Here is a 12,099-nt window from a genome sequence, read left to right on the forward strand (position 1 = left end):
CCAGAGTAACCATCAACCAAACACCCAGGCGCTACAACACAGACAAGCAACATACAGATTTGACCACCGCAGGCTATTCCTCCTTCAGCTTTTTTGCTTTGCTCCCCTGTTTTCCAGAGTCACCTCCTATGTTACTAAGTGTAGCATCTTACTAGATAGATAATAGATAGATAGATAGATAGATAGATAGATAGATAGAATTACTTTTTTCTTTTCTTTTCTTTTCTTTCTTTCTTTCTTTTTTTTTTTTTTTTTTTTTTTTTTTTTTTTTTTTTTTTTTTTTGCCATTGGGCTCAGATTGTTCCAGTTTTCTCTGTCACAGTACTTGGGGCCAAGATCCCTCCATGCGTATGTCAGACATGTGGTACATCCCTTCAGGGACCTGTGTTGTGGTAAATCGGATTGTTTGTGCGTGGCACATGCATGAAGGCCAGAGGCCGACATCAGACGTCTACCTCAGTGATCCTCCACCTCACTCTTTGAGGCAGGGTCTCTCACTGAACCTGGAGCTCACTGCTCTGACTAAGCTGACTGGAAGGTAAGCTCCAGGGGGGGCGCCTCCATGCCCAGCTTTTTTACAGAGGTTCTGGGATTGGAACCTAGATCTCCTTGCTTGTGTAGCGTCCTACACTTTGCCTACTGGGGCCATCTCTCCAGCCCTGTGAATCAGGTCTCATTACAATACAGCTCTTCCTGCCTGTGTGTTAGTCATCTCCAACGGCTTTTACACCAAAAGGGGTGGGATTGTGCATTTTAGCAAAGACACGTGGCCCACCAAGCCTGGAATCTATATTATCTGCAAAGTTCTAGGTCTGGTATGGGCAGCTCGCAAGCTGATGCGTAGCATTGCATGATGGCCCTGAACTGGCCTCACAGATTTCCCTCCCAGAGCCTCAGGGAAACCTCTGCCTTGCTCCTTTGCTTCTCTCACTATTCTCCTTGGCCTTGGTCAGGTGTTTGTGAACTGAGGTCTCCCTGCCTCATGTTCTTGGCTGTTTAAATGCGTATCACTTATTCATCAATGTACAAAATATTTGTTAAGGAATTAACATGCACCTGGTACTATGGAGATGAAGCCGTCTCGTCTCCTAAGAAGAGAACCTATCTGGCACTGTTCTGCACTGTTCGATGTTAGAGCAGAGCTTTAATCACAATGGAGGGCAGATGGCTGAGCGTAGATGCCGCTGGCCTGCCCTGGAAAGGGAGCACCATGAAAAATAACCAAATAGCTGGCAGGATTTTGCAGGCTGAGGATGCTCAGCTGGGAAGAAAAACAACAACTTGGCCATGCGCCCAAAGCGGCTGACAGCCGGAGGCACCTACATCATAATTCTCAGGAGAAAGGGGGACTCTATTTCATGCCGGCATCTGTAATATAGTCATATGGTGATTAAACTGCTTCGCTGGTTTCTTCTTTTTTGTTTTGTTTTTTGTTTTTTTGGTCCTGCTTTTTGACCTCAGAAAAATAAAACATCTGTGATTAGAGGAGGAGGAGGGTATATGAGAAAGGAATTGTCCATGGTTGATACAAGAAAAAATAGGGCTATTTATAGTTACCAAGATAGTAAGTTAAAAAAAAAAAAAGGAGGTAGCCTGTGACAGTGATAGTTAGCATGAAAGTCAGAACACAATATTGGAAGCTGGAAATCATGACATCCAAAAAGGTGGAGGAATGAGGCAGGTATTAGACCAAAAAAAAAAAAAAAAAAAAAAAACCCAAACCAGAAACTGCTCAAGAGAGTGTCAGGGGAGAAAGCACCGAGCCAGGAGAATGCCAAATTATAAGCCTTTGGGACTGCTGACTTTTTGAAATCACATGTACATGTGTGCTCACGTGCTGGAGAAGTTTTTGTGAGTATTTTTCCACCTTGAGGTTTTTTTGGGTTTGTTTCAAGACAAGACCTTATTACCGTAGCCCTGGCTGACCATAAGCTCATGACCCTTTCAGCCTCAGCCTCTCAAATGCTGGCCTTACAGATGTGCGCGCTACCACGCCTGGCTGTGTGGGGTAGCTTGATAGTTTTAAGGACCAGAAAACATCAAAGATTAATGAAATGTTGACATATATTCCAAATGAGGTGAGCTTGGTGGTCTCTGAGGTGAGAACAGAAGCTGACGAGAGTGGAGTTGAAACACATATGGAAGTCATAATTCTGCTCTCTCTACATCAGTGTATCATTATAGATTTGAAAATGTACATAATATACATATTTGCTTTTTAAAAACTGTTGTTGTTGCTGTTGTTGTTGTTGTTGTTGTTGTTGTTGTTGTTGAGAAAAAAAGAACTGGGTGAGGAGGCTCATCGCTATAATCTCAGCATTGAACTGGATGTTAAGGCAGGAATGAGACAGTCACTGGTAGAGGGACCCAAAGGTCAGTGAGGAAGAAAGCAGGAAAGGATGAGGATAAAAAAAAACAGCATGACCAATGTAGAGATGCCCAGGGCAATCTGGGCTGGGTGTTAAGGGGTGAATAGGAGCTCACCTGGTAAAACGAAGTATCTCTAGACAGTAGAATAAGGCAAGAGCTGGAATCTGGAAAGTTTGAGCGAGTCAAAAATAGTTCAGTCCCTGACAAGACGACGTAAAACTAGAGATGAGCAAGGTCATCTCTGAAGGGACCTTGTACAGCAAGCTAGAGAGGGAAGCTTTATCAGGAGCCCACCTCAGAATAGTCTAGTTCAGTGGTTCTTAACCTGTGGGTCACAGCCCCCTTGGGGGGGGGGGGGTCAAATGACCCTTTCAAAGGGGCCCCATACCAGATATCCTGTATGTCAGATATTTACATTGCAGATCATAACAGTAGCAAAATTACAGCTATGAAATAGCAATGAAAATAATTTTATGGTTGGGGGAGGGTCATCACAACATGAGGAACCATGTTAAAGGGTCACAGCATTAGGAAGGTTGAGAAGCTTCTACTCAAGTAGAAAAGGGTGGAGGTTGGAAAGCAGAAGTGGGCAATAAGAGGGGGATCAGATGGCTACCCAACAGATTCCCCAAGGCCACCGAGTCTTTTTTTTTTTCATGTATTCATTAATTTCTTTACAGCCTGATCCCAGCCCCCTCCCTCCTCTCTCCTCAGCCCCACCCTCACACCATCCCCCCCCCCCCCCCCCCCCGTCTCCTTCTCAGAGAAGCAGGGGGGTGGGGTGGGGTGGGGCAGGCAACCCATCCTGCCACATCAAGTTGGAGCAGGACTAAGCACATCCTCTCCCACTGGGGCCAGACAAGACAGCCCAACTAGGGGAAAGGGATCAGAGACAGCCCTTACTCCCATTGTTACCAGACTCACACGGTGACCACACTGCGCATCTGCTACATATGTGCAGGGGGCCTAGGTCAAGCCCATGCATGCTCTTTGGTTGGTGGTTCAGTCTCCATGAGCCCCCATGGGCCCAGGTTACTTGACTCTGTAGGTCTTCTTGTGATATCTTTGATCCCTCCAAGGCTCCCTCAATCGTTTCTCACACTCTTCCACAAGACTCCCCAAGCTCTGCCTATTGTTTGGCTGTGGATCTCTGCATCCATCCGCTACTGGATAAAGCCTCTCAGAAGACAATTATGCTAGGCTCCTGTCTTCAAGCATAGCAGAATCTCATTAATAGTAACAGGGGTTGACTCTCTTGCATGAGGTGAATCTCCAGTTGGGCCACTCACTGCTTTGTCATTCCCTCAATCTCTGCTCCATCTTTATCCCTACACTTCTTGTAGGCAAGACAAATTTTTGTTTGAAGGTTTTATAGATGGGTTGGTGTCCCTCTCTCTCTACTGGAAGTCCCACCTGGCTACAGGAGGTGGCAACTTCAGGCTCCTTAACTCTCACTGCTAGGAGTCTCAGCTAGGATCACCCCCATAGACTCCCAGAAGCCCTCTCCTGTCACAGAAATGCCCCCCAACTGATTTCTTCCTCTCTCTCTCTCTCTCTCTCTCTCTCTCTCTCTCTCTCTCTCTCTCTCCCTCTCCCTCTCTCTCTCTCTCTCTCTCTCCTCTCCTCTCCTCTCCACACAGCTCTCTCCCTCCATTTACTTCAGACGTTTCTTTCAGTCTGTGGATTGTAGTATAGTATCCTGTGCTTTATGGCTAATATCCACTTATAAATGAGTACATACCAAGTGTGTCTTTTTGGGTCTGGGTTATCTCTCTCAGGATGATCTTTTCTCGTTCCATCCATTCTCCTGCAACTTGCATGATGTCTTTGTTTTTAATAGCTGAGCAGTATTCTATTGTGTAAATGTACCACATTTATCCATTCTTTATCCATTCTTCAGTTGAGGGACATCTAGGTTGTTTCCAGTTTCTGACGATTACAAATACAGCTGCTATGAACAAAGCTGAACAAGTGTCCTTGTGGCATGGTGGAGCATCTTCTAGGTATATGCCCAGGAGTGTGGAGGAATGTCTTGAGTGGATATAACAACTGTCAATAAAGCGTTGTTTAGCCAGTCAGTTGGACAGAAGGAAGGGGAAGTTGAAGGCAGGACTTCCTGGAGAGGGGGGAGGAGCCAGGAGTTGACAGTTAAGGTTGACAGCTGACAGTTGATGGAGGGAGTTGGAGGAAAGAAGCCGCCCCAGAAGGATCAGATTGGCAAGTGCTTGGGATATGTGTAGGTTATGAGGATTAGAATAGTTTATTTTAGTTTATTGTTAGATTACTAGCAGTTTAGATTCTGTCTAGCATAGTGCTTACAGCTTGGAATTACGTTTCAGTCTCTTTGTGTCAGTTATTGGCTTCCTAAGCCGAACAGATACAATTTATTGTAACATGGAGTGGTACAGCTGGGTCTTGAGGTAGCACTCTTCCTAATTTTCTGAGAAGCTTCCAGATTTATTTCCACAGTGGTTGTGTACGTTTTCACTCCTATCAGCAATGGAAGAGTGTTCCCCTTGCTCCGTATCCTTGCCAGTATATGCTGTCACTTGAGTTTTTTATCTTAACCCTTCTGATGGGTGTAAGGTGGAGTCTCAGAGTTGTTTTGATTTGCATTTTCCTGATGGGCCACTGAGTCTTTGATGTACCTGGTGCTCAAAACAGATTCCTTTAAAGCCATCCATGTGGGGAGGAGACAAAAGTGATTCTCAGTCTGGACTAAAGAAGGGCCCCTGGTGTTTCTGAGTGTAAGAAACAAACAATACTCCACAAAGGAATATTGACAGATCCACTGATATCCACCATACCAGACCCCATGCAACCCATAGGACAGAAATGGAGCTTTCCCTATTCAATCAGCGAGCAGAGCTATTAAGGGGTAGGCAGAAGGCAAGTTCTAAGCTAGCCTGGGTTACATAGCAAGATCCTATCTTAACACAAAACCTTAATAGTCATTACAATCCATTATAAATGATTCAGAGAAAGCCAAGTGGGCAGAGATGAGCAGATAAAAGGAAGTTCTTCTTGAGGAGAGGTGGTCAGAATGGGGGGAGATCCAGGCAGAAGTGGGAGGGAAGGCCAATATGACCCAGAAAGACCAGCCCCCAAAGTGACTGAGCCTGCGAACAGTTGGGACGCGGATAGCATGTAGAGCCTTGAAGGCCACTGCCTAAGGCTCCAAATTTTATTCCTAATTGTGCTGGCTAGTTTTATGTCAAATTGACACAGCTAGAGTCATTGGAGAGGAAGGATCCTCAGTTGAGAAAATGCCTCCACAATATTGGGCTGTAGCAAGCCTCTAGGGCATTTTTCCTATTTAGTGATTGATATGGGAGGACCCAGAAGAAGGGCTACCCTTAGACTAGTGGTCCTGGGTTCTATAAGAAAGCAGGCTGAGCAAGCCATGGGGAGCAAACCGTTAAGCAGCACCCCTTCATGGCCTCTGCATCAGCTCCTGCCTCCAGGTTCCTATCCTGCTTGAATTCCTGCCATCATTGCTTTTGATAATGAACCACTGTAGAGAACTGTGAGTGAAATAAACCCTCTCCTCCTCAAGCTGCTTTTGGTCATGGTGTTTCATTACAGCAATAGTAACTCTAGCTAGGACACTAATACAAGAGGCCCCTATGAAATGTTTGAGTCAGTAAAGTTGGGAGGGGGGTCACATGATCTCATTTGGGTGTTTTAAGAACACTCTGGAATGCACTCAGCCCCTCCTGGAATGGCCTGTGTATCATTCTCCACTTCCACAGAGACATAGTTTTGAGTGATGAGTATTTGGTTGTGTGCCACTTACAGATAATAAAATTATCACCAGTTTAAAAAAAAAAAAAGAACACTCTGGAAGCAGAGTGTAGACCACATTGGAAGAGAGTTTAGGGCGTATCTCAGTGCTAGACAGCTTGCCTTTGCTCAATCCCAATTGCTGCCACCACCACCATCAAAATAAAAGTACAGTGAAGGAGAGAAAGAAGCATAGAGTGAGACAGCCTCTGAGGACATCACAGTGATGCACACAATGGACGTGGGAAGAGGTGGAGACAGACAGCCGGGTCTGAGAGGCATCATGGAGGTAAAACGGTCCAGACTTAATGTTGTATTCCATATGGGAGACACTAGAGAGGCCGAGATGTTAGGTTAGAGATGTCTGGGCAACAGCCACATAAGGAGAAAGTGGGCGTACATGACTGGAGTTGAAAGGGAAGTTCAAAGCTGAAGACACAAATGTGGAAGTGAGCTGGGCATGGCAGCGGACACCTTTAACCCCAGCACTCAAGAGAGCTGGGGCAGGCAAACCTCTGTGAGGCTAGCCTGCTCCACAGAGTGAGATCCTACCACAGAAATAAAATAAATGTGGGCAGCTGTAGCACACACAAGTTTGGTTCATTTGTGAGCCTGTGGATAGATGACAGATAAAAAGAAACCCCAGGTGCAAGTCCGAGGACTAACGGCGTTAGAGCTCTGCATGGCAGGCAGGGCGGGAGAGTGGTGTCATATGGGAGCCAAGGAGCAGGAAGTGCATCCTGGAGGACGCATGTGAGTGGAGGCTTGCCAAGATGGCAGTCTTCATTGTGATGGTAAGAGAAGTGTGCCTGGGGGTCCCAGGGACAGATTTGGGCTTCTTGTTTATTTGTTGCTGGAAGCAAGTCACGCTGAACACCCACCCTTACTTGGAGTCACGTAAGAGTAAAGATGTTTCCAAGGGGATCTCACATCACTGGTACCAACTGAGTTAATTTCCCAGGAGCCTAGCCTTGCCAGCTCCTCCCTAAGCCTGGCAGTACTGCCGACCTGGGACACCAATATCTTTAACACTAAATAAAGTATGCATGCCACTGCTGGGCTCACATGAGAACTTTTTTTTTAAACGCTGCTTGTCTTTGCCTTTTTAAAAACACAATCATGGTTTAATCCCTCACCTGCCACCAGCAGCTCCATTTCTTTTAATAACTGCGTCCCAGTGAAGCAGCAACAGGAAGAGATAAAACCCAGACCATCAGAGCAAGCATGCCTGGGGTTTTCCAAGGACCACAGACAGGAGAAATCGAAAGAAGAAATATATCAAGCCACTAGATGGAAGTCTCCATTCAGCTGCCTGCACATTGAAAAAAAAAAGACATAAGCAAGAGGGCGGAGTGTAGCTCAGTAGTAAAGCGCATGCCTGGCATGTATGAGACCCTGGGTTCAATCCCCATCACAAAAAAGGGAGCAGGGGAAGTTTAAAAGACCAGATGGGGTGGGGACAATGGATGAATGCACACACCAACCTAATTCAACTGACACTCAGTGCACAGTTGCTTTGTACAAAGACAAATGACAGTGATCATAATGGCCACCAGGTGTGGGAAACTCCACCTGTGCCAGGCCGGCTGCTGAGCTTTCCACTCATTGAGTCATTCGATTCTCACAACTAACCCAGCGAGAAAGCGTTACTGTGCATGAGAAAACCTCATCCTAGTGTTACTTACTCTGTGGTGAGGAGAAGAGTTGTAACTGCCTACAGGGTGTTGCGGGGATGGAGTGATTCAAATACACTGCTGATGGGGGGTGAGGTGCAGTATCAGCAGCATTCGCCCCAGGTGTTCAGTGGCTCAGCCCAAAAGACTACTGTATTGTCAGAAAGTGTCTACTCTGTCCCCTCTTCTCTTCACCCCCCTCAACCAACCTGGTCGATGCCACCATCATCATCATTAGGAAGATAAACTCCGCTCCGTGCCATACAAGAACAAAAGCCTCCTCTGGTCCTCAGCATCCTCGCTAGATCCTGACGTTTTTCTCTTCCCTCATAACCCAGATCACATCTGTACCACGCTCCAAATCTTACTGTGGCTTCCCAGGAAATCCCCAGCCTTTCCCATCATCTCTGAGGCCTTCCTCCCATAAATGGCTTGTGCTTGCCTGTTAAAGCTCATCTCCCACAGTAGCTGCTCGTTCTCCAACAGCGCAGAACCTGACAGACAGACAACAGTCATATGGAGAAGATAAGATGGCAAAATGAATAAGGCCGTGCAGAGAAGGCCATGTATGAAATAAACATTAGAGGAGGAGTTATTAGGCAACCAGGGCTGCAAGGATCGGCAGGCGTTCCGGGGTCACAGGCAACCATGTGAATGAGAGCAAGGGCACACTGGAAGGAGTGCTCCACAAGCCACTGATTCTCAGTGTGTGTGTGTGTGTGTGTGTGTGTGTGTGTGTGTGTGTGTGTGTGTGTGCATGCGCTCATACACACCTATCCACCAAGCTGCCTCGCACAGACTGAGTAGACCGTGAATGGTAGCCATTATAAGGTGGCTGTGATCCCTCTTTGCACAAAGCATTTGTCCAACACACGAGGAGGGGTGGTGAATGGTTAAAACACAAATTGTGACCCAGCCTCAGAAATCCTGCCTCTTACACTGAGGTGAGGTGTGATCATTTGAATTTCCCATGAGCTCCTAGGGATGCTGGGGGTCACCCTGGAAGAACCCTAAAGACACCTCCATGAGGAGGGACAGAGGAAAGACCTCTGATAACCATCCCTCCCTCAAAAGCCACCCCTGCTTCTCCCATTCTGCATCGGCCCCTCAGAACTTAGTCTATAACCCACTGCAGCCTTTCACAGCCCCGTGCCTGCAGTTCATCCAAGATGACCCCCTGAACGTATCTCTTGGTCCTCCCTCCATCAGTACCTACAGGTCCTGAGTCCCTTTCCCTCAATACAACCCAATCCCACAACCAGTTCATACACCAGACTTATGTTGCTGCAACAAAATACCTGAATAAACAACTTAAATGAAAAAAAAATGCTTCCTCTTGGCTCACAGTTTAAGGGCTCTCAGTCCAGTCAGCCAGCTTCATTGTCTCTGGGCTGTTGTGAGGCAGAGCATCGTGGTGGAAGGGAAAGTTGCTGACCTTAAGACAGCTAGGAAGTAGAGACAGAGGAGCAGTCAAGGAAAGATACAAAGCCTCAAGAGCATGCTCCAGGGAGCTACTTCCTCTGACCAGGCTTCAACCTCCTTAAGTTTCTAGAACCTTCCAAAATAGCTACACCAACTGAGGACCAAGGCTATAACACATGAGTCTATGGGGGACATTATATATCCAAATACTCACATGCAGCCTCTTTCAGAAGGGGACCTGGCATTCAAACAGATAGCTGTAATCGTGGCTTTTCAGGTCCCAGGGAGAGTAGGAGGAGAGCACTACCTACTGGTCGCTCTCCCAGCACTCCCTGTAGCAAGCTTCCAACCTGCCTACCTTCCAATGTTACTTCTGAAGAACACTATTCGTCCGTCCATTCCTACAGTCTCCTCCTAGAGGGCATGGCCGTGTGGTTCCAAGGTCATGGGCCATTCTTCCTATGGGCACAGCATCCATCTGATGGCTATGCACAGTGGCATGTGGTATTTTCATTGCCTTCTCCCCTGGAAAGAAAGTTGTTCAGAGAGACAATGTTAATTTGCATCCTCTTCAGCCGTAAATCAGTGAGGACCAGATAATTAATGTACATCTCTCACAGCTTAAAATAGAAATGCTCTTTCTTCTCTTGAGAAAAAAAAAAAAAGCTCAGCAGAAAAGTTCCCTGGGTATGAAGTTCTTTCCCCACTCACTGGGTTCTGGAAGGAAGGCTAGGAGTGCGGGTGGGGGCGGGGGTGGGGGGGTGTGGATGAAGTGAGGGATGATCAAGTCAGTGCGGTTGGGCTAGAGATCTCAGAAACTGTGGGCAAAACATCTCTTTATCTCCATGATGCAACCCAAAGAAGAACCAAGAGTATTGGCTATCTGCATGTCAGGAGTGAGGAGAAAGTGGTCCAGGAGGGTCTCTAAATTTTGATGAGTCTAAAAGGTTATAAGACACACACACACACACAGAGAGAGAGAGAGAGAGAGAGAGAGAGAGAGAGAGAGAGAGAGAGATTTGAGTCATGCTGACCTGGGGGGCGGGGCGGCATTCTGGCTCTGCTACTTTCCAGCTATGTGATTTGGAGCAACTTCCGCTTTCTGACGTTAAGATTCTTATTGGTGAGTTGAATGTGCTAGCAGCTTTAAAATGGGGCCACAAACATTTCGTGAAGTTGTGAATACCCACTATGGATGTCAAGGTGGAACAGATTTAGTGTAAACTATCACCTCCCTGGGGGAAAAAAAAATCCTGTGGTTTAAAGTGTTAGCCGATTTCCCTGGTGTAAATAATCTGACCTTGGCCAATATCAAACTACCAACATCTGACCAAATCCAGGCCTAGAAAGAGATGCAGGGTGCCACGGTGTAGCATTCCCACCATGCTACCTGCACAAAGCAGGTAACTTCCAAATCAGACATCACATTTGGTACGTTTTGCAAGGGGCAGGGAGGTACTTACTGCCTTTTCATTCCGAGTATGTTTTGCCTTTGGTTTTTAAGTTACTTAATTATAAGCTCACATAATTTAAATTTTTATGGTGGCATGTTTAACAACCAGCTCACGAAGCTTCTAAAATATTTAATGATTCACTCCCACGGCCAGGATGAACCAGCTCAGGCACATTGCTGGGCACCCACTTAGGCAGTCAAATAAACACAATGTCCCTTCCTTTCTTCAGCTCTGGGAAGGCTTCCTCTTACAGGCCCCAGGCCTTGCTTTTGGTCAGGACTCCTCTGGGCTACCACACCAGGCCTGAGCCTGTACTAAACCCTAGCAAAGATTCCAGCCCTTATACCACATAACTGGCCCTTCCCCCCACCCCACCCCCAAACACACCCCTGCCCAAGCTAGGGAAACTGAGGAACCACTAATCCCAGAGATGGAGGGGTCCCTGCCTGTTTAGGGAAGGCAGTGATGGATACTGCAGGGCCCTCTGTGCTGAGGAGGGGAGACTGTTCATTTATTTTGGGATCTCTGTCTGGGAAAGGAGTGGGAAAGCAAGGCCAGCAGCCTGTACTTTGGCAAGCCAGGGCCTATAATTAGCCTCCACTTGAGGGTGGAATAAACCCTTGATTGTTACTAAACACCAGCAAAAAGCAGGAAGGCGTCCAGCCTCCCCCAGCCCTGGGCCCACACGGCCTCCAAGGATAGACATTTGGACCCAGCCAACCTATCTGTCCAGCAGGCAGCATCCAAATTACTCCTATTCTCAGCCCAGAATAGGAGCTCTAAGGCCACTGAGGAGCAGGCACAGGGTCACCAGCCTTGTCTCACCTCTGAGAACTCTGTGTTTCTACCCAGTGTCCTTGGCCATGGATCAAGCACCTTTGCTTTAATTAATATCAGGAATCTGTAATAGATGGGAAATGTCACAAAGCCACTTGCCCCGTAGTGTTGTAGTGGGGAAAAATAAAGCAAAGCTTTGGGGATCACAAGCTTGTCTATCCAAAGCCCAGTGCCAGTTCTGCATGGTTAAGACTAGAAACAGCCATGGTTCCACCTTCTTTGTGCATTTGTAGAACTGTATCCTGCCCTCTACACATGTGCATGCACACACACACACACACACACACACACACACACACATACACACACAAATATACACACAGGTAGGAATACAAATACTCACATATGCATACACATGCACATATTTACATAAAGACACATACAAACATGCACACAAACACATGCATGCAGACATGCAGACACACAAACAACACACAAAAATATAAACACACACAAACACATGCATACACAAAAATACACACATGTACGCACACACATCAAATGTGCAAAAATACACATACACATGTACATTTGTACACACATCAAACATGCACACAAAT

General features: G+C 46.6%; 1 protein-coding gene across 3 annotated transcripts in view; it reads left to right on the forward strand.

The window, feature by feature from the left end:
• Window positions 1–12,099, forward strand: part of BFSP2 (beaded filament structural protein 2) — a 57,486-nt gene that overhangs the window by 15,611 nt on the left and 29,776 nt on the right. Inside the window, exon 1 of one of the 3 annotated variants that reach the window (XM_084754403.1) lies at window positions 6,912–6,947. The exons of the other annotated variants lie outside the window; for them this stretch is intronic. Within the exon in view, the coding sequence (XP_084610529.1) occupies window positions 6,927–6,947 (21 nt within the window). The 5' untranslated portion in view covers window positions 6,912–6,926. Of the gene's footprint in view, window positions 1–6,911; window positions 6,948–12,099 lie in introns of those variants that run through there. 3 annotated transcript variants of the gene reach the window in all.

This window comes from Acomys minous (assembly GCF_964271855.1).
Source record: "Acomys minous genome assembly, chromosome: 13".
Taxonomy (NCBI): domain Eukaryota; kingdom Metazoa; phylum Chordata; class Mammalia; order Rodentia; family Muridae; genus Acomys; species Acomys minous.